Source organism: Diaphorina citri, unplaced genomic scaffold (assembly GCF_000475195.1).
Source record: "Diaphorina citri unplaced genomic scaffold, Diaci psyllid genome assembly version 1.1 scaffold636, whole genome shotgun sequence".
Classification (NCBI taxonomy): Eukaryota; Metazoa; Arthropoda; class Insecta; order Hemiptera; family Psyllidae; genus Diaphorina; species Diaphorina citri.
In genome coordinates, this window is record NW_007378069.1 from 3,852 (window position 1) to 26,287 (window position 22,436).

General features: G+C 37.3%; 2 protein-coding genes across 2 annotated transcripts; both read left to right on the forward strand.

Moving 5' to 3' along the window:
- The first annotated feature begins 13,678 nt into the window (after nucleotides 1-13,678).
- On the forward strand, nucleotides 13,679-16,240 carry LOC108252588 (40S ribosomal protein S15). Its single transcript, XM_026824703.1, has 3 exons — nucleotides 13,679-13,827; nucleotides 15,635-15,720; nucleotides 16,156-16,240. Exons 1-3 carry the CDS (start codon nucleotides 13,819-13,821, stop codon nucleotides 16,238-16,240), a joined length of 180 nt encoding a protein of 59 aa, XP_026680504.1. The 5' UTR covers nucleotides 13,679-13,818.
- A 313-nt stretch (nucleotides 16,241-16,553) lies between these two features.
- LOC103510715 (kanadaptin) lies at nucleotides 16,554-21,199 on the forward strand. The gene is made up of 6 exons (XM_026824704.1): nucleotides 16,554-16,742; nucleotides 17,077-17,459; nucleotides 18,827-19,116; nucleotides 19,746-19,887; nucleotides 20,935-21,094; nucleotides 21,168-21,199. The coding sequence occupies exons 2-6, from the start codon at nucleotides 17,124-17,126 to the stop codon at nucleotides 21,197-21,199; spliced, it is 960 nt and encodes a 319-aa protein (XP_026680505.1). The 5' UTR covers nucleotides 16,554-16,742; nucleotides 17,077-17,123.
- The last annotated feature ends 1,237 nt before the right edge of the window (nucleotides 21,200-22,436 follow it).

Genomic DNA, 22,436 nt, shown 5'->3' on the forward strand with positions numbered 1-22,436 from the left:
TGCGATAAAACATTGAAAACTTTTGAGATTCTCAAGAAAATAGAAAGCCACATTTAAAGCTGAAATCCATCCTATGCGGGCAAACAGATGGTAAAATGATTTAATAGTAGACTTTAGTTTCCTTGTCTCAAATGAGTGGGTTTCTGGATTCCGTATAGGTAAGCAGGTATATGTATAATATGTATATGTACAGAAAGCTCATACCTAGTTCATTATAAAAAATGCCAATACCTGTCATAAAAGATGAAGTACCAGCTGTATTGATAAATGAAGATATTGCAGAACGACTTAATGGGCGAACTTGTAGTTTTTATAGTAAAGTACAAGCACATATGATAATTATGCTGAATATGGCAGCACGTCTTATTACCTACCTACCTACCCCTACCACTCGTTACAGCCGTTGCCTTTGGTAAAACTGCTTTCTCAGCATTAATTCGGCCCATAAAAGTTACAAGTCTGCCTATCCTATATCCACCTATCAACAGAAATGATTTATGCACCGAAGGTATAATGAGCTAAACTTGTAACGGGCCTACGTTTACAGTATTTATAAACGAGGAATTGCCAAGTTTCAACATAGATAGATAATACCTAGATACACTCCTAGAAGTCCTAGATGGAGAAGATAGAGACATTATGGGCGTAGGGTATGCAGTAGAGACACATACTATGTCATTGGCTGCAATAGATCAAGATATTACTGAACATGAACTGCCACTGGCGGACATGATACAAATCACTAGAAAGTTCTCCAGCCTACAATATGTCTATGTAATTCTAGTCTATGTAATTCATGTACATATGCATCTCTATATCTGTCTCATGGTTGGCAAAGTGGAAACAAAATATGACTTCCGTGATTAAATCTACTAACACCTAATGGCTAGATCAACTTGATAAATTATCAAGAGAATCATTGACTTTCCCCAAACTTCTAAACACTCCATGACTAGATCAACTTGAGAAACAATCAAAAGTATCATTACTTGACTGTCTCCGTATGAGATTTGACACATGACACACGAGATATGAGTGTTACTAATTTACTAATGTGTTTCTAGATGAAGATAAAACCACAAGGAGTGTTCAGGGAACAATTCTAGCATAGAAAATGCAGATAGAACAATATTCTAGCATAGAAAAGTCGGGTCATGTTGTGGTGGTATTGTAGAGTGTGGTTAACAGGAGGTGGGGGGGGGGTGACGAGGCATTCACTGAACGAAATCTAATGAATATTGGTGCAGGAGGTGTAAAAAGTTTTGGTTGAATAATAAGTACCTACGTAAGCAGTTCTACTAAATAGGAAACTGTAGGGACAAAAGATGTTTCCCCCTTGGAAATTCAATCCAAGCTGGTAAAATATTTGGACAACATTGAGCAGAATAGTAGAATAGAACCATGCATATGGGAAATTGCCTTATGAATGGTTCTTTTTTGCTTGAGTAATCGTTCACCTAGGTATCCGAACGAAATTGTAAAGTTACAATTCAACCCTCAGATCGAAAGGTTCTTGTTGAAAGGCACTTTGAGCTTACTGGACCATCTTGAAGATAGTGATATGATACTGTAGACAAGATGCCGAATTGGTTCTATAATAATTTATTAGTATAGGTACCTAATTACTAAATTTTCGTACGCAAAATACTCATGACGCTGAAAACAAACATCTTCGAAATACTCGCAAACCTCTTATCATTACCAACAGCACTAAACGCATTGAACCAATGTTCTTCATATATACTGTGAGTCCTCTGTGAAGTACCGTGATGCCTCTATGAAGTACTTAGTACTGTAAGTCCTCTACGGAACCTCTATGGAAATGATTATGCAACATTTCAGCACGGAATTGATGGATCTCAACAACAACACCATTATACCACAACATGGGGGAAAAACATAATGCGAGCTTATTACATAGGTACGAACATAACAGGTTTGGCAATCAATGTAATCATGCAGTGTGGCCTAGAGAATATATTTATATCATAGGGGATAGTGGGATACGGGATATCAACAGTGATATGATATAGGGAAAATCGAGTGACTTATAACGTAGAAAAATCGAGTCGTGATCTGGAAAAAGGGCGCGAGCTTATTACATACGAACATAACAGGTTTGGCAATCAATGTAATCATGCAGTGTGGCCTAGAGAATATATTTATATCATAGGATAGGGGATACGGGATATCAACAGTGATATGATATAGGGAAAATCGAGTGACTTATAACGTAGAAAAATCGAGTCGTGATCTGGAAAAAGGGCGTAACGTCATTTACGCCCTTTTCGGGGAGTCTGCATTTTTTGATAGCAAACCTCGATCTGAAAACAACTGTGAAAGAATCATCTTATCTCTTTTCTACGACAAGTTTTGGCCAATTTTGTGAACCCTGCAACATTGTGTTCATTTGAAAATGAGAACTTTAAACGCAATTATCTTGAAACTATGTTTTTGCAGTTATGCCCTTCTTCCGGATCACACCTCAATCTTTGTTGGAGGAATGAATTGAGGTTTAAGTTTTAGAATTGAAGAGTTTTCCTTTTGTTTGTCTGTTTGTTTCATTATAGGTACCTAGGTAATTCTTGGCCAATTTTGTAAACCCTGTAACATTGTGTTCATTTGAAATTAATGAGAACTTTAAACGCGATTATCTCGAAACTATGTTTTTGCAGTTATGCCCTTCTTCCAGATCAAGCCTCAATCTTTGCTGAAGGAATGAATTGAGGTTTAAGTTTTAGAATTGAAGAGTTTTCCTTTTGTTTGTCTGTTTGTTTCATTATAGGTACCTAGGTAATTCTTGAAGTCTCGAACGGTTTGAGATGGAGAGTATAAAACCACCTTAGCCATTAAGCCATTTGCACAAACTAACTTGAGCATGCCGGTTTGTTCGGTTTGCACAAACTGTGAGAGGAAACTAGAAAAGTTGTTTTGGCTTCTGCAAACTTCAAACCTACGTTCACACGCTACGATTCATTTGTGCAAACCGGCTTGCGCCAGCCAGTTTGTGCACATGGCTTGAGAGTGTAAACCTGTAAACCCACCCTTTTAGGTTTGCTCATCTACACTACAACAGTAATGCTCTTGGTAATTTCTTGGTTCGGCCATAACTTACCATACGACTTACCACTAACTGCTATATAACTCACCATTCATTAGAATAGAATAGAATAGAATATACCTTGTTTATCCTGCCAGAATGAGACTGAAAAGTCCCTTTACTCCCGCAGTCTAAACAAGAGGTATGCTCATCTACACTACAACATTAATGCTCTTGGTAAGTTCTTGGTTCGGTCATAACTTACCATACGACTTACCACTAACTGCTATATAACTCACCATTCATTATACCATACAACTTTACCTGGGTGTGTGTTTATCCTATTAATATGAGTATGGAGGGTAAAATCCATCTCACTAAAAATTTAAACCAGGAAGATTTAAATGACAATTTTAAATGTTGAGTTTTTATTTGACCAATTACGTTTTCTCCTGATGATTGACGTACGTAAATGAAAAGTGAAAACACACCACTGAATCCACTAGTTCGTTACCTATGTAGTTCTTGCAGGTATTTCCCAACAGTATCATGGACCAGAACTGCAGAAAAATATTGAATATCTATATTCTATACCTACTACTAACACAATAAAACGCAATAATGTGGTCGAGTAGATACTACCATTACTACTCGGTTATACGAGTAAAAATAGGTATGCTCATCTACACTACAACATTAATGCTCTTGGTAAGTTCTTGGTTCGGCCATAACTTACCATACGACTTACCACTAACTGCTATATAACTCACCATTCATTATACCATACAACTTTACCTGGGTGTGTAGGTAGAGTCGTGATTGTTGATCTAAGTTGAAGATTGTACTCAGGTAATTATGAACCTCTATACGTAAACCTTCATGAATGCTGTTGGTACAGGTGACATTGAATGTTGAAAGTTGATGCAGAGACTGGAGAGGGGAGGGGGGAGGGAAGGGGAGGATGAGGGGGAGAAAGACTTTAGTTGTATTTTCATTTCGGTTGTATTTCCCCTCTTCTGAAGATCCCTCTATAGTGGAGGGTGCATTACACTCAAAAGATGTTATACGAGAATTCTGGTCACAGTAACAGAGAATATTCGTTGGCTCTTTTTAGGCCAGCCACCCGCACTCAGACTGTCTGAGAGACCACGGTTCTTATGTGCCGGCCCCGTTCCGACAGTCTGCGGTCTGTCAGATGTTCTGAGTGTCAGGGGCCGGCATTATATCAACACCAGACAAAAAAGACTCACACTCACAGCAGGGTAACAACATAATTATTCATAATAATACAGTCATGAATATACATTTATCATCATTTAACTAGGAGGGTAAAAAAAGAACTTTTTATATCTAGGTAGTTCTTTTTACTTTCTATTACTACAGTATAGCGGAGCTATACTAGTAATGAAAGTATTGCAATCGGTCCAAATTTTCAAAATCGGGAACTGGTACAGAGTTCTACATCACGATTGAGGATGGCCTCTGTCTTTATCCTGAGACGCAATAGCAGCAGCATCATTCTATTTACCTATTAATCCTATTATACAGAGAGACATCTTTGGTACTTGCTAGACAAATAGATGTACGTCATCTTCAGTAGCTATATATCTTATCGTCCGACTCACGGTCAGGGATTAAGATTTCGAAACTTGGCGAATTCAAGAAAATTTAGTGTTTTTGAAAATACCTTTGATTAAAGCTTTCTATAACCCAAAATCTACTAAAGCAATTGAATCTTTGAGAGAGAAAGAGAGAGACGGGGGGGGGGACCAGTCTAATAGGATTTTTTTCGCCAAACCTAACTGCGATTTTCATCTTTATCCAGATCGTTAATGGAACAATTGAACCACTCTGAGTAATTTGGATCATTTTCTAGACTTCTTCAGTGCAAGAGTTCATAGCCTACTAGTCTAGTCCAAGCTGCAATGAAGAGCCTGCCCACTTTGACATGACTGCAGATATAGACAACATTAAAACTGCATTCAGTGGATTATAAACAGAGTTAGCCTATCCAAGACTCAGTGCATTATAAACATAGTTAGCCTATCCAAGTGGGCGAGAAAAGTCAGCAGATTGTAACTTATTCGGATACCAACTACTTCCCCAGGGTGCTTAACATCATTGGTTCATTGGAAACCGTTGATGTTAACATGTTATTGCCCGTGGCAAAGATTCTACTCCAAATCTTCGTTAAGAGTTTTTATTTTGATGGAGAGAACTGTAACTGCTAGGGTCTTATCGTTCCAAAATCGAAAAGAGAAGGTAGACAGGATAGGAGAAAGCCAACCTTTCTGACAACGAACCTTCAGTAAAAAAATCCGCTCCCAGGCGGGAATCGGACCCGCGGCCTACCGCTTACAAGACAGACTCACCAACAACCAAGCTAACTAGGCTGGGAACCTTCCGTTTTACCTCTTAGGAAAGTCTTTTCTAGAAATCTCTCTTTAGAATCCATCACTGATTTCCAATGATCGTCTGACCTTTGCAGAAGTGACCAGCACTAGCATCACTAGAATGGTGATGGTTACATAATGGTCTACTCAGTAACTGGTACAGGAGACAGTCAAGTAATGATACTTTTGATTGTTTCTCAAGTTGATCTAGTCATGGAGTGTTTAGAAGTTTGGGGAAAGTCAATGATTCTCTTGATAATTTATCAAGTTGATCTAGCCATTAGGTGTTAGTAGATTTAATCACGGAAGTCATATTTTGTTTCCACTTTGCCAACCATGAGACAGATATAGAGATGCATATGTACATGAATTACATAGACTTTAAGAACAAGAATTACATAGACATATTGTAGGCTGGAGAACTTTCTAGTGATTTGTATCATGTCCGCCAGTGGCAGTTCATGTTCAGTAATATCTTGATCTATTGCAGCCAATGACATAGTATGTGTCTCTACTGCATACCCTACGCCCATAATGTCTCTATCTTCTCCATCTAGGACTTCTAGGAGTGTATCTAGGTATTATCTATCTATGTTGAAACTTGGCAATTCCTCGTTTATAAATACTGTAAACGTAGGCCCGTTACAAGTTTAGCTCATTATACCTTCGGTGCATAAATCATTTCTGTTGATAGGTGGATATAGGATAGGCAGACTTGTAACTTTTATGGGCCGAATTAATGCTGAGAAAGCAGTTTTACCAAAGGCAACGGCTGTAACGAGTGGTAGGGGTAGGTAGGTAGGTAATAAGACGTGCTGCCATATTCAGCATAATTATCATATGTGCTTGTACTTTACTATAAAAACTACAAGTTCGCCCATTAAGTCGTTCTGCAATATCTTCATTTATCAATACAGCTGGTACTTCATCTTTTATGACAGGTATTGGCATTTTTTATGAAGTAGCACCATTTGATTTGGCGTGAAAAATCACATTGATTAGAACATTCACATCCAAATGACGAAATGTTTTTGATGTCTCTTAATGTTTATGAAATGAGGGTTAAGCAACAATGACTTTGGTTAATATCAGGATGGGTGACTATCAGATTTTTACCAAATTGTTACAGTCGCATCCTTGGAACATATTGGTATATCATACCAAATTACATCGCTTTACGACAAACCGTTCTTGAGATATTTTGTTCACAACTTTCTTTTTCCCATTGAGACCTGTAGTACGTACGTACGTACAGACCATGGGCTATAAATCACTTTTTTGACATCAGGGGATCCAAAAACGGATATTTCCAACCATTTCCCGATTTTGAAAACCGCTATACTGTAGTAATAGAAAGTAAAAAAGGTATAAGGGAGGGACTATTGTATTTGCTTTGGTGTCTGTCCGCATAGATTCTATATCTATGGCATAGAAGGACTTATCCAAACCTGGTCGACCTATATATCAAATTAAAGGTCTTTTTACCAGGATCACGAAAATGGTGGTGCAAATTTATAATCAAGATAAACACATTGACCAGAGATATTGTAGAAAAAATAGTAAAAAACGATCATATAGTAACAGTAATCAAGATAGAAAAAGAGAGAAAAAAATATAGTAAAACACTTTGTCAGCAAAATGGTTTGCACTTTGCCCTTTAACCTGTAAAGGCATTCAGTATAGGTAGTTATACTATGACTGCAAAGGCATTCAGTATAGGCAGTTATACTATGACTGCAAAGGCATTCAGTATAGGCAGTTATACTATGACTGCAAAGGCATTCAATATAGGCAGTTATACTATGACTGCAAAGGCATTCAGTATAGGCAGTTATACTATGACTGCAAAGGTAGGTACATACTTAGGTCAGTAGTTGAGATTGAGGTAGCTGGCTATTACACAGGATAAGTACTGATATTGACAAGTAGGCTAATTTGGCGCAAAACCTACTTTTTTTCTAACCAACCCAGGCAAAAGTAATGAAAATGTTCCTTTAGCAAAATTAACAAAGTTTTTTCGATTTACAATCATTATAAGATTTTTATACTCACTAAACTTATTGATTAAAAAAATGCATAGTACCTAGATAGGTACACTTTTTTTCATAAATATATAAAAAATATCTTACTATCAAAACAAACAAACCAGCTCGATTATAAATAGAAAGCTGATCAGATCAAGTTGTGGTTGCAACATTTTGCTCGTTGGCGTGGGATTCAGAATACCTAAATATTTGCAATATTCAGTAGGTAGTCTAATTCTAGATATACTTTTTTTTAATATTAACTATAGTATACGTAGATGGTTTAGACATTTATTTATAATATTCACCAGATTAGTACCTACCTAGATTATGGCTAAAGTGTTTTGTTAATGTTGTTAGAGGTAAGTCTTATACTGGTGGTTACTTTGGTTTTGGTTTTAGTAATGTTCCTAGCATTATGGATAAGTAATTACGAGTATGTGGTTGTCTAATTGGTCATTTTTGGTATCTGTTTCACTGGTGAAATGGTCAAGACACTGGCCTGATAAACAGGAGGATGGATTTTTTCCTCATTCGGCAATTTTGAAAAATTTGTTCGATGATAGTGCTCCAAAGGCTAGGTGGTAGAGAACATCCAAGGGAATATCTTACAACTTAGATAATGGTTATTTTTATTGAAGGTAGACATTTCTCAGGCTTATAGCTTAATACTACCTTCAATGTGTCCTTTTTGGAACTTTACAAAATCCCGCATCAATGAATTTTTCTATTAATTTGTTGATGATACCCACCAATATATGAATAATATCAAAGTAAAATTGTTCAAATTTCTTTCTGGCGAACTCTCTGGTGATTCTGTATTCACTATTGGGTTTTGGTGACTCATAATTATGTTGGACAGATAACAACAAAGTTGTTTTGGTTCTCATTAGTTGACCTTTTACTTTATGAGAGAGAGAGAGAGAGAGAGAGAGAGAGAGAGAGAGAGAGAGAAAGAGAAAGAGAGAGAGAGAGAGATAGTTTGTTTTTTGCTGATTTCTTCCTTGTTGCAATTCTGTTTTACATATTGTAGAATGTTCTCGTAGTAGAATAGATACTGTTAGCTAACCAGTTGTGGAGAGAAGCTGGAGAATGACCACAATGATGCCGTATTGTGATGGAACCAGACCTACCTCAGTAGAAGTTGGTGGTTCGAGTCCAAGTCAAGTCATACAATTTAGTTTAGTGCTATTGGGCCAGCCTAGTTAGCTTAGTTGGTAGTGCGTCTGCCTTGTAAGCGCTAGGCTGCGGGTTTGATTCCCGCCCGGGGCGGATTTTATCCTGATGGGATAATGTTCGTTCTCGGAATGGCTGGCTGGCTTTCTCCTATCCTGTCTTCCTTCTCTCTTCAATTTCGGGACCATAAGACCACAGCAGTTACAGTTCCCTCTGTCAAACCTCTTGGAAAAAAAAGTATTAGGTAAATTAGGTAGGTACATAGGTATTCTTTAACCACGATCAAATAAACTACAGGCTAAAATAAAAAATTCCCGGAGGGACGGACCCAGCTTGGTCTAATTATTTCAGCAAAATTTTCAAGACCAATTTTTTAACACATCCATTAACAACAAAACAGATAATACATCTGGCCATCACATTACAGTTTTAGTAAGGGCAGTGACTAAAGAGGAAGGTTTGAAATTGGAGAAAAATATTCTGTTTTGTAGAGCCACAGATTTGAACAGACAAATTTAAATAACTAAAATTTATTATTTAACATTATAAAATATTTATAATGTAGCTTCCAAACAATATTTTTTATTATGTAGATGTATTAGAATTTACTGTATGTAATTATACTACCTGTCTATATTGGGCAAAAGTTTGGTGTCCTATATATAGTCCAGTGGGCACAAATGCCTAAGGTGTTGGTGTACTAATACATAGCATAATATAAAGAGGTAATTATAATTATAAAATAGGTACCAAAAATGTGGATTATTTTTACATATTTAGCATGACATTGGATACGCCCATACCTTTGATTGAGGAAGATGAAGTTCAGCCTCTTATGGGAGCTTTTGTGGCAACTTTTTCACTTAAAAAAGTACCAACCAGCTTACTATTGGGGATCTAAGAGACAAATCCCCTTTTGGAAGTTCAAAAATTTGCTAAGGACAAAAAGAAATCCCTACATTTACATATTCAACAAGTCTAGATTGCTTCCAGGCACAACAGAATGCCTCTGAGCTATATGTCAAGACAGTCAGCAACTAGCCCTATTGCCTGCCTCTCACGCTATTGGGGATTTATGGGACAAATCTCCTTTTGAAAGTTAAAAAATTTGCTAAAGCAAAAATAAATCCACAATATGTACATATTCAAAAGTTCTTTCAATATGTATATGGGTGGGATCAACAGATACAACTGAAGCATATTGCTTTTCAGATCAAGTACATTATTAGGCCAGCTACTCATGCTCAGACTGCCTTCTGTCAGACCGTCGCATTGGAATGTGTGTGTGGCAAAAAAAGCATCAGATCTAGGTTTCCCTGACTGTCTGACAGACCCGCCACACACATTCCAATGGTCTGACAGACCATGGTCTGAGTGTGAGTGGCTGACCTAACAGGTACTTGATCTGAAAAGTGATACACTTTAGTCGTATCTGTCGATCCCACCCAGACCAGAAAGAACTGTTGGATATGTATACATATTAGGGATTTCTTTTTGGTCTTAGTGAATCTTTGAACTTCCAAAATGGGATTTGTCCCCTAATCCCCAATAGTGAGCTTGTCTGAGTGTGAGAGGCAGGCAATAGGGCTGGTTGCTGACTGTCTTGACATAGCTCAGAGGCACTCTGTTGTGCCTGGAAGCAATCTAGACTTGAAGATTTGACTTGTTTGTCATACCAAAGCTCTAAACATGTGTCAAAAGCATGATCTGACAATTCACACCAAATATTTTGTTGCATAACACAGAAAATATGGGATTTCATAGGATTTCCCAAAGAGGCTGCCATTTTATTGAAAATTATAATGGACTATATATAGGACACCACTTTTTAGTGTAACAGTGGGCAGTAATTTTTTTTCTATAAGATATGTTCTTCTGAACACTAAAGGATCTCATATTTCAAATTTCATCAAAATTGGAAACAAAAAGTTTGCCGGGCATATCTGGGTTAACATGATCCAGGTACTAGAACAAATTTCTTTACAACAGAAGATATTTTACTTGTTCCAAAGAAAGAACAATGTTCTGAAATCTACAGAAAAAAAAACCCTGAAAAAAGCAGCTTTAACTAATCCAAAAAGAAGCTTTTAAAAACTCCTCCTCTTTGGATTATTAAAAACTCCTTATTGCAGCATTAAAATCTTTTTTGAATCAATTGAAAATTCTCCCATTAATGAAATTTATCATTAAGTCATTGGTGAAATCCACTGTTTGCTTTCAATATTTCCATTTTATTTTGTTCCCCACTGTGTCATATTCCATGATTTTGTGGACCTAATAGCTTACAGGTGTAACAGTGACAGTAATTACTTACCCAACAAGGTTGGTTACTTTTGTTCTGGCTGAGAGACAGATCAGCCTGAAATCAACCTTTGCTAAAGAAACAGTAAAGGTTGAGAGTGAAGGGAATAGTACAATAGTAGGGTGGAAGAGCCCACTAAGTAAGAATCCTGGCATTAAAACCTAAAAAAAAAGAAAAAAAAAAATGTTTTTTGGTTTTGGTGCCAAATGGTTCCTATGATCCTATATTTCGATCCTATATATATATTTTTTTTTCCTTTATTCTAAACCCCTTAATAACCACTAAAACATTTTGCCATACTTAAAAAATGTATGTTTGCCATATAGATTCAAAATTTTAAACTCCATTTCCTGAAAGTAGGGTTTTTTGACATATGGTGTTTTTGCTTAGCACAGCAGTACATCCCCCTTGGGATTAAGGGACATAAAATTTTTGTCACCTTAAGCAATCACTTTAGGGCTGAAGGAGAGGCTGATGAAAAACACCACCCTATTGTGAATTTACAGCACCTCCTTTTTCCTGTTTTGTTTTCAGCCTGAAATGATTGGACATTACCTCGGTGAATTCAGTTTGACATACAAACCTGTTAAGCACGGTCGTCCCGGTATTGGAGCCACTCACAGTTCCAGATTCATCCCCCTCAAATAAGAACCTTTAATAAAAAGTATAAAAATGTTGTTTATATTTACAACAATATAGTCTTTGATTTCTCTCATTTATAGTTAGTTCAGTAGATCCTCGACTATTTCAACCTCCATTATTTCAACCCCCAAAATCAATTCAAAATAAGGTATTTATTAACCATTTCCTTCTTTTGTATCTAAATTTTGCCCCCCTTTTCATTGTTTTTTACGGAATTTCAATTATTTCAACTTTCAATGGTGAAATAATCACGGTTCTACTGTAGTTAGTTTTTCACAAATAGTTGTTTTAGAGGTAGGTAGGTCTTATCATCCTGAAAACAAAGAGAGTTGAACAGAAGAAGGCCAGCTGTTCTGAGAACAGATGAACAGACCTTGTATGGTTAGGGTAAAGTTCACCCATGGGCAATCTGGGACTATTCTGGGAATTGAACGATGTACTGATCTAAGGGCAGGTACCTGTGCTACCTACCACCTTCCTGGTGTAAAGACTGTAGAGCAGGGGTTCCCAATAAGCCTTGGCTAGCGGACCACTTCCGAAAATCAGGATCACTTCGCGGACCACCCCCCTCCCCCAAAAAAAAATGAATCGTATGCTAAAGTTGAATATTTTACCAACAAAACAAGACAGCCGCTCTCCTTATTATCGTGTAGTTTACAGCTTTGTGGTCTACTTTCATGCCCGAACACACACATGCAATCCGTTTTCTTCCATCATTTGTAGTTGTCCCCCTACAACTACCTGAAAACGGCTACTTTCCCTGTGTCGCATAATATCTCTGGTAGCGCGATCAAACTTTCTTGACTTGGCGGGGCGGAGCGCTACCGCGCTCCTTAATTCCGATTCACAGTTCAGATTTCAAGGATTTTTTTTTTCCAAGAGGTTTGACAGAGGGAAACTAGAGGGAGCTATAACTGCTAAGGTCTCATCGTCCAGAAATCGAAGAGGGAAGGAAGACAGGATAGGAGAAAGTCAGCCGTTCCGAGAACGAACCTTATCATATCAGGATAAAATCCACCCCTGCCAGCCTAGTTAGGTTAGTTGGTAGTGCGTCTGCCTTGTAAGCGCTAGGCTGCGGGTTCGATTCCCGCCCGGGGCGGATTTTATCCTCTTGGTATATTGTTCGTTCTCGGAACGGCTGGCTTTCTTCTATCCTGTCTTCCTTCTCTCTTCGATTTCGGGACGATGAGACCATAGCAGTTACAGTTCCCTCTGTCAAACCTCTTAAAAAAAAAAATCCACCTCGGGCAGGAATCGAACCCGCGGCCCAGCGCTTACCTACAAGGCAGACGCGCTACCAACCAAGCTGACTAGTAGGGTGGAGCGGAAAGAAAAATTATTTTGGACCACCCCGGGCAGGAATCGCACCCGCGGCCCAGCGCTTACCTACAAGGCAGACGCGCTACCAACCAAGCTGACTAGTAGGGTGGAGCGGAAAGAAAAATTATTTTGGAAATTCAAAATGCCCTAGTGATCAAAAGTTGCGTATTGATGAGAAGGACAGACATCCTGTCAAAGTTTCATCAATTTATTTCAACATCTTCAGTCTCCACAATTTTATTGGCTTGAAGTTTCAGGTATTTTCGATATCTGAAGATGTTAAAATAAATTGATAAAACATTCTAGAATAATATTCTTCTCATCAATACGCAACTTTAGATCACTAGGGCATTTTGAATTTCCAAAATATTTTTTTTTTCTCGCTCCACCCTTAATAATTTTTACCCATTTGCAACTCCTCCATTTTATTACGCAGTGGCCACTATGGTGGCTTCTGTAATTAAGCAGTTGCAAATGGGTAAAAAATATTAATAAACGGTTGATTCCTACGTAAAAAGTAGTGAAAAATAAAAAAAAAAGTTATTGGAGTCATAAAAAGTAAAGTTAACCAGTTTTTCCATTGTCTATAGAGGATTTTTTACTATAAAAATGAGTATATTATGATTATGAGACTTCTACCCTCAAAAACCACGAGTAAACAGGTAAACTATCATTTGGGAGAATTTAGTAATCTAGTGATTTTCAAGTCAAATCTAGTGATTTCTTTTCCTTGAATCTAGTCTAGTGATTTTTAAAAATTTGGAGTGGAGACCCTGGAGAGATGGCTTTTTGGAGTTTTGTGATTTCTTTCGTGAGTAGCTGGAGACACGAGTTGTTAACTCTTGCAGCGGATCTGTTCGGTTCATTCCAGCGCTTTTATAACTCGGTGTTTCTTACGAACCGTGAACACAGACATCTACAATGACAGAGGTAAATTCTTTTATCCATATTTATCTCCGTCATCCCGACATTTTTTTAATATTTAGGTACTTTTTCACAGAATGGATGACCTCAGAGACTAGGATTATTTCTGGAACATCACATTTGATAGAAAATGGTGGTTATTAGGATCAGTTAATATGGGTTTATTTGGGAAACTGGATTCTGGAAAGGCTATAGCAATATTTATATCTGTGTCGATTATCGAATCAGGCTCTCAAAGTCTCAAATGATGAAAATAGTCATGTACCTATACCCAAGTTTGAAAAACTGACACTCGGTTCTTTCCATCAATGAATTTATTGTATGGACTGCGGTACACCATTAACCCAGTTTCCCAGTTAAGTTATGCCCACTGGACTATATATAGGACAGTAGAGGTTCTCTTTGTTTTCGATTTTTCTAATTATTTCAGCAAAATTTTCAAACTATTCATGGTCCAGAAAATTATTCATGGTCCGGCACTGGTACCAAATCAGCTGATATTATAACCTTCGAAAGTTCGATTTGAAAAGTGTCTTTTGTTTTGGTCCCAAACGCTCCCTCTATGTTATTCTTACTCTGAGATATTATGTAAGAATGTAAGCTTCATTAGCTCTTTTTCATACCACCCTTTCACTTCTAAAAGAAATCCTTGACTCCTAGCCACCAGAACTCACAGAATTGTATAGGTACCTAATTTCGTTGAGGGAAAACTGATCGTGTGTAGCTACCTTTAAATCTAGTAGAAATCTAGCAAAACCAAGAAGAAATCAACTTGGCAACGTTGTATTCAAGATGTCCTCCATGGCTCCATGTCTGTTTTGCTTTTGCTTCAGTAGAGATGGGTTTTTGGAGTTTTTTGATTTCTTTCGTGACTGACAACTTGTTACCTGCATTTAATCTGGTCAATGTAGTCGTCACTGTCGTCCAAGTCGTCCGCCGTTGTACCTCGTTGTTTCTTGGGAACCGTGAACAGGAACACAGACATCTACAATGACAGAGGTAAATTCTTTTATCCATATTTATCTCCGTCATCCCGACATTTTTTTTTAATATTTAGGTACTTTTTCACAGAATGGATGACTTCAGAGACTAGGTTCATTTCTGGAACATCACATTTGATAGAAAATGGTGGTTATTAGGATACGGGTTTATTTGGGAAACTGGATTCTGGAAAGGCTATAGCAATGTTTATATCTGTGTCGATTATCGAATCAGGCTCTCAAATGATGAAAATAGTCATGTACCTATACCCAAGTTTGAAAAGCTGACACTCAGTTCTTTCCATCAATGAATTTATTGTATGGACTGTGGTACCTACAGCATTAACCCAATTATGCCCACTGGACTATATATGCTAGAGGTTCTCTTTGTTTTCGATTTTTAGTCTGTCCTTCCTTTATTATTACAACAGTAATAAAAATCTGGTGTGAACATCACACGACTTTCTATTACATTCACAGAATATGTAGGTATTTGAAAAGAAAAAAAGTAATAAAAAAATTTGTTGACACAGGGGAGTATCGAACCCGCAACTTCTCAACTGTAAGTCAAACAGTTCTAAAAGTTTCACCATTCGATTCCATGTGAAAAATCACATGGGATTAACTATTCACTTGCTTATTTGGTAACGGTTCACGAATAAAAGGGAAATTTGTTGACACAGGGAAGTACTGAAGGTATTTGATCCTAGTAAGATTTGTTTACTTATTCACCTTTTGGTTTTCTGTTCACAGGTAGAAGAAACCCAGAACTGAAGGTATTTGATCCTAGTAAGATTTGTTTACTTATTCACCTTTTGGTTTTCTGTTCACAGGTAGAAGAAACCCAGAAAAAGAAAAGAACCTTCAGAAAATTCACCTTCCGAGGGGTTGACCTGGACCAACTGCTTGACATGCCCACGTAAGTCTTGTTTTTTTTTTTTTTTTTTTTTTTTTTTTTTTTTTTTTTTTTTTTTTTTTTTTTTTTTGTTTTTTTTTTTTTTTTTTTTTTTTTTTTTATTTATTTTAATCCATCTTTTTAGTTGTGATCATTTTTAAAATAGTAGACCTATTAAAGTCCAATGTATGATTTTAAACATAGAATTAAAATTTAGCTCTTCAGAAATCAAGTAGGGATTAAATGTCAATTCTTCATAACACAATTCAAACTTACTATTATTTGAGGATTAATAGAGTAGGGAAGTAATGCATAAAGTGATGGATAGTTACCATCAAATTCATGTTCACTATGCTAAACAAATAGCGTTCAAATGATGGCACTTGGCCTGGCTTACTGCTATGTACCCAGAACATGGAGCAGAAATGAAATTATTTTTTTTTTTTTATATATTCTCAGAGAACAGTTGATGGAACTCATGCACTGCCGAGCTAGAAGACGGTTTGCTCGTGGAATCAAAAGAAGTTGGGAACCACTGCTGTAGAGTGTTAAATTTAATTAAATCATGGTCACCTATTAACAACAATAATGGTGCAAGTCCATCTATTCAAGCGGTAGTCTACTACTACCTGTGGACCCTGTGGTCAAGTCCACAAAAAAATTATATTGATAAAAAAAAATCATACTTCGGGTGGAATCGAACCCACGTCCTCCTGTTTACCAAGCGAGCGTCCTGACCACTACACCACCGAGACGATTTCGTATCGCGATTCGCGCTTAGAATTTTTGTTACTTCCTCTCTATTCATGCAGATCATGTGAATGCGTCTTTTTTCACAAAGCGCGAAATTTTAAAAAAATCGATAATCGAATGAAAACGAAGATTAGAAACGTCCCTTCTTTGCAAGAGATTTTGGATTCTGAAATCCAGTTTCATGTGTTTTCTACTTAAAAAACTTAAAAAGGCATGCTCCTCTAATATAATAGCTACAGAAAAGTCCTGCGTTCTTGTAGCAAAAGATTAGGTATAATCTTTCATTGGCAAAGGTAAGAAATAAGTACATTGGCTGATAAGATGGCTCATTCCCTTCAGATCAGAACTTCTCAGTGCAATTTTTCTTGGTTATTTGTTCTTAAGAGGGAATTTAACAGCACCTACGGGAGCTACCCACCCTTTCACATTACCCTCACCCAGCTTGGACTGGATGGACCATTTGGTGCTATAACAACAACAACAGGAGGGAAGAATTTGGTTTCATTTCATTATCCATTTCAGAAAAGGTCCTAGTGGGAAATAAGCAACAAAACCACTGGTTATTTAAATATGTAGGTAATTATTTGTTTCTTTATCCTTAAAAATATGTTTCATTTCATATTCTAGAGTAAACAGAACAAGGAGAATTGCAAGAAAAGGGAGAGAGAGAGAAAATGGAATCTGAAAAGATGGAAACCAATGAAATAACCTCAGATCCCAGTCTCTCCAACTCATCAGAGGATCCTTTTGTGAAGCCATCACTGGAATCTCCAGTTTTCAAGAAACCCGTTCTGATTGGGAAAAAAATTGGAAAAATCAAACCTTTAGCCAGCTCTAAAGAAAATGATATTAATGCTCCTTTTGTGTCAAATGAAACAGAAGTGACTCCCAAGGCTGAACAGAAAACAGAGGCGGTGACAAAGTCAAACGACAGTGTGAAAATACCACCAAACATCCCATACAGTGAACCATCTTGGGGTGGAGTACCACATGCCAAATTCTTTGTAGAGGTAAAATAGAATATGAATTGGAAACCTCTGTGATCAAGTGCAGTACTGAGTAGGCTTTATATATTCTCAGAGAACAGTTGATGGAACTCATGCACTGCCGAGCTAGAAGACGGTTTGCTCGTGGAATCAAAAGAAAGCCCATGGCTCTTGTTAAGAAATTGAGAAAAGCCAAAAAAGAAGCCCCACCCAACGAGAAGCCTGAAGTAGTGAAGACACATCTGAGAAACATGATCATTGTACCTGAGATGGTCGGATCTGTTGTCGGTGTTTACAATGGAAAAACTTTCAACCAAGTGGAAATCAAGGTAAGACAAACAAACTCTTTAGGTGGAATTCACCAGTGAGCCAGTGACATATACTAATGAGAGATTTTAGATTTCACTAATCGTAGATTTTTTAATGGTCCAAAAATTACAGGGTGTCTACCAGACTGGAAAACCGGGAAAAGTCAGGGAATTTCACGAAAAAGTGCCAAAAATCGAAAAAAGTCAGGGAATTTTTCAAAGCCTAAGAAAAGACAAAGAAAGATTTCAATTAAAAAAGTATGCAACCATGAAGGGGCAACATATAATCTCTCGAAAATTTCGCCTCGGCGCTGAAATTTTGTCTCTTCATGAAAAAGTTTTGGGAATATTTCAAAGCCTATAATACGAGAAAAAGACTTTGGTCAGTAAAAAAAAATATGCAACCTTGAAGGAGCTACTTAAATTTTCCCGAAAAAAAATTCGCCTGCGGCGCTGTCATTTTGTATTCTATGGAAATGTATTGGGGGGAATAACTATACTCGTCTTTTACACGTATTTAATTACATAAAAAACTGACACATGACAAGCTACAGGTTAACAGGTTACACAGGGCCGGATTACCCATAAGGCAGAATGGCAGACTGCCACGGGCCCCGCGCTTTTGGGGGCCCCGCGCTTTGAGGACTTACACTAGATATTATGGGTTTTTTAAAAAAAAAAAAAAAATCGCCTGCGGCGCTGAAAAATTTACTTTTGGTGAGACTGGATTTCTCAAGATTGTGGACCAAAATTTTCAAAAATTTCGCCTGCGGCGCTCTAATTTATTTTGCTCACTTTAGCGTTCAGCTAAAATTAGGATAAGTGACAACCTATGAACTCAAAGCGAGAAAGTTTTAGATAACACTTCCGTCAATAATTTAAGACCGGTTTTAACATCACCTATGTTAAGCTATGCCGAGCAAGGCCAATAAATGGATGGGTGACTTAAACAATAAACATTATATTGGAAATAAAGGGAGAACGGGCTCTAGTCTTGATTTTAAATCATTACATGAAAGTAAAATCAAAAAATCAAATCAAACTTTTAGGTACAATGTTTCTTTTTTTTTCTCTCTCTAATAGGAGCTGAAGTCTGGACAAATAGTCAACACCATCGACCTGTCAACCAGGTCATTCTACTGTGTCGGCAGAGAACGGAACACTCATCTCAATCTTCTTCATCCCACTGTGTCCCGTTACCATGCTATTCTCCAGTACAAGTCAACGTTTGATGAAAAGGACCCGGCCCGAGGGTTTTACGTGTATGATTTGGGGAGCACTCATGGAACATTTCTCAACCGGTGTAAAATCAAGCCTAAGATGTATGTTCGGATACATGTTGGACATATGTTGAGCTTTGGATCAAGTACAAGGTAATATTTTATTACTTTCCTTATCCTATAGTCCTATAGGAAGGAAAGTAATGTAGGTATTTGGGTAAAAAATTCTATGGTCAGTTTTTAGTGCCAAAACATGTTTTGAGGTCCCCCTAGTTTTTTCATTTTATTTTATTGACCAAATGACAGTGAGGTCTATGTTTCAACTCATCAGTTTTTCATTTTTTTAGAATGTTTGTTTGTTCCACTATAACTGGGTTACAAAGTTTAAATATCAGTTACTTAAATGTAGGTTTAGCCCAGGCTTGTTCAAGATGATAGGACCTCTCTTGTTACAGTTCCCTGCATCTAACATCTTTAAAGTTCGATTCCCGCCCGGGGCGGATTTTATCCTGATGGTATAATGTTCGTTCTCGGAACGGCTGGCTTTCACCTATCCTGTCTTCCTTCTCTCTTCGATTTCGGGACGATAAGACCATAGTAGTTACAGTTCCCTCTGTCAAACCTTAAAAAAAAAAAACCTTTTCGAAAAAGAAAAAAATCTTGGACCTTTCTACTTTCGGTCAATGATCTCCGTAATCTCCGCATTTCTTTCTCTTTTTTATTTACTCTTCTTCCTCCAACTTCCTCTTCACTTCCTGCTCGTTTCCTTTTCTTGTTTGCAGGTTTTTCATCCTGCAAGGTCCTTCAGAAGATGAAGAAGAGGAATCGGAACTATCTGTGTCTGAATTGAAAGAACAAAGGCGTCAGGAAAAGGAGAAGAAAGAGAGAGAGGCATTGGAGAAATCTTTGGAACAAGAAGCGAAGGTAAATGAACCAGAGTATGGCTGGAGTGGCTTTGCTGCTAAAAAAAAAAAAAAAAAAAAAAAAAAACGGGGCTGTGTTGAAAAAAAAAAAAAAAAAAAACCTTTTCAAAAATTTTAAAAAAAATTTTTAAAAAAAAATCGGGTCTGTGTTGTAGCATGCCCTGCATGCCCCTCATCAAATGGGCAAGAAGCTATACAATATTTCCCATTTAGGGTTTTTGGGTTTAAACAGAACACCAGAAAGTAACCCATGGAAGTATTTGCAATCGAAATACAAGAGCAAAATTTTTCGTCCATGGTGGGATTCGAACCACGATCTCCTGCATGCCAAGCAAGCGCGTTTCCACTGGTCTAACTGTTATGTGCCTTTTTAGTCCGTCCTCCCTTTATTATTACAATAGTAATAAAAAGGTATAAGGGACGGACTATTGTATTCGCTTCGGTGTCTGTCACTCGGTCGGTATTTCGGTCGGTCTGTCCCCATAGAAGGACTTATCCAAACCAGGTCGACCTATATATCAAATTAAAGGTCTTTTAACCAGGAACACGAAAATGGTGGTGCAAATTTTGTCCAGAAAACCAAAAGCCAAAATACTCTCTTATTATATATCTATTTATTAATAGGTAAATCAACTTTACCTGTAGGTAACATATTTTACAAATATCCTGGGACTAAGGGAGCGTAGATTCGTACAAGCTTAACCCACCTTCCGGAGCTGTTTGCCCCTTCACCTAAGCCTCGGAGTGGGCTTTTTGTGTATGACGGAGAGAGCCTTCTTCTGATGCTCAGGCTGTTGCTCGTTTGTAGGGATATCAATAATACCATGAGTCCTGAGTTTCAACGGATGAACACAATATCAGTCCTAATCCGAGGAGATTGTCTCAGACCCAGCTTGTTTTTAATGAAAATTTGTAGGTATTAAATTTTCCTTTTGTAAATTGTACAGATGGTATCACACCCAAAAGAGGGGAACCAAGCTTTAGAAGAGGGGAAAATTTGAAAGCAACTTTAGTCTTAACATTGGTGTTTTTTTGTTTTGTTTTTCAGACAGAGGAGGAGGATGAGGGGATTAGTTGGGGCATGGGGGATGATGCAGAGGAGGAAACAGACCTCTCTGAGAACCCGTACGCCTCCACTAATAATGAAGAATTGTATCTGGATGATCCGAAGAAAACCCTACGCGGCTGGTTCGATAGGGAAGGTAAGGGTTTCCCACTTTTTACTTTCCTTATCCTATAGGAAGGAAAGTAATGTAATCGGGTCAAATTTTCGATGGTCAGTTTTTAGTGCCAAAACACGTGAGGGAAGGTAAGGGTTTCCCACTTTCTTACTTTCCTTATTCTATAGGAAGGAAAGTAATGTAATCGGGTCAAATTTTCGATGGTCAGTTTTTAGTGCCAAAACACGTTTTGAGGCTAGACAAATCGATGTACGTCATCTTCAGTAGCTATATATCTTATCGTCCGACTCACGGTCAGGGATTAAGGTTTCGAAACTCGGCGAATTCAAGAAAATTTAGTGTTTTTGACAATACCTTTTGTTATGAGTGTTTACTTTCGATTAATTAGAATTGGTAATAATTAATTACCCTCCTGATAACAAGTCGTATCCTGGCAACCGGAAATGACTGGTACAGAGTTCTACATCACGATTGAGGATGGCTTCTGTCTTTATCCTGAGACGCAATAGCAGCAGCATCATTCTATTTACCTATTATACAGAGAGACATCTTTGGTACTTGCTAGACAAATTCTCTCCATAATATTGTAATCTTTTCTTCCAAATAAAAGACAATTCATATGTTCACTTTGAATAAACTCCATATGTGTATAATTATTAATTGAGGATTCTCATGTAAAAGATAATGACTCCCCGATAATTTAATCATAGAGATTAGAAAAAATTAACCGTAAATTACAATACCTTTGATTAAAGCTTTCTACAACCTAAAATCTACTAAAGCAATTGAATCTTTGAGAAAAAGAGAGATAGATAGAGAGAGAGGGAGGGGGGACCAGTCTAATAGGATTTTTTTCGCCCAACCTAACTGCGATTTTCATCTTTATCCAGATCGTTAATGGAACAATTGAACCACTCTGAGTAATTTGGATCATCTTCTAGACTTCTACAGTGCAAGAGTTCATACCTAATTACCTACTAGTCTAGTCCAAGCTGCAATGAAGAGCTGCCCACTTTGACATGACTGCAGATATAAACAACATTAAAACTGCATTCAGTGGATTATAAACAGAGTTAGCCTATCCAAGACTCAGTGCATTATAAACATAGTTAGCCTATTTAAGACATCTGACAACGGGGTCAGAAAGGTTGATCGTAGTAAAGTGGGATGCGAGGTTAAAGATGAGCATCTACTCCATCTAATAATCAAGATAAACACATTGACCAGAGATATTGTAGAAAAAATAGTAAAAAACGATCATACCTAATTATAGTAATAGTAATCAAGATAGAAAAAGAGAGAAAAAATATAGTAAAACACTTTGTCAGCAAAATGGTTTGCACTTTGCCCTTTAACCTACAAAGGCATT

Bases quoted from the DNA above. Each gene is read 5' to 3' on its own strand.
- LOC108252588 (XM_026824703.1), top strand. The intron at 15,721-16,155 runs GTAAGTCTTGTT...ATATATTCTCAG, and splicing joins CAACTGCTTGACATGCCCAC to AGAACAGTTGATGGAACTCA.
- LOC103510715 (XM_026824704.1), top strand. From the start codon at position 17,124: ATGGAATCTGAAAAGATGGAAACCAATGAAATAACCTCAGATCCCAGT. The intron at 17,460-18,826 runs GTAAAATAGAAT...TCTCTCTAATAG, and splicing joins ATGCCAAATTCTTTGTAGAG to GAGCTGAAGTCTGGACAAAT. The intron at 21,095-21,167 runs GTTTCCCACTTT...TTCGATGGTCAG, and splicing joins GTTCGATAGGGAAGGTAAGG to TTTTTAGTGCCAAAACACGT.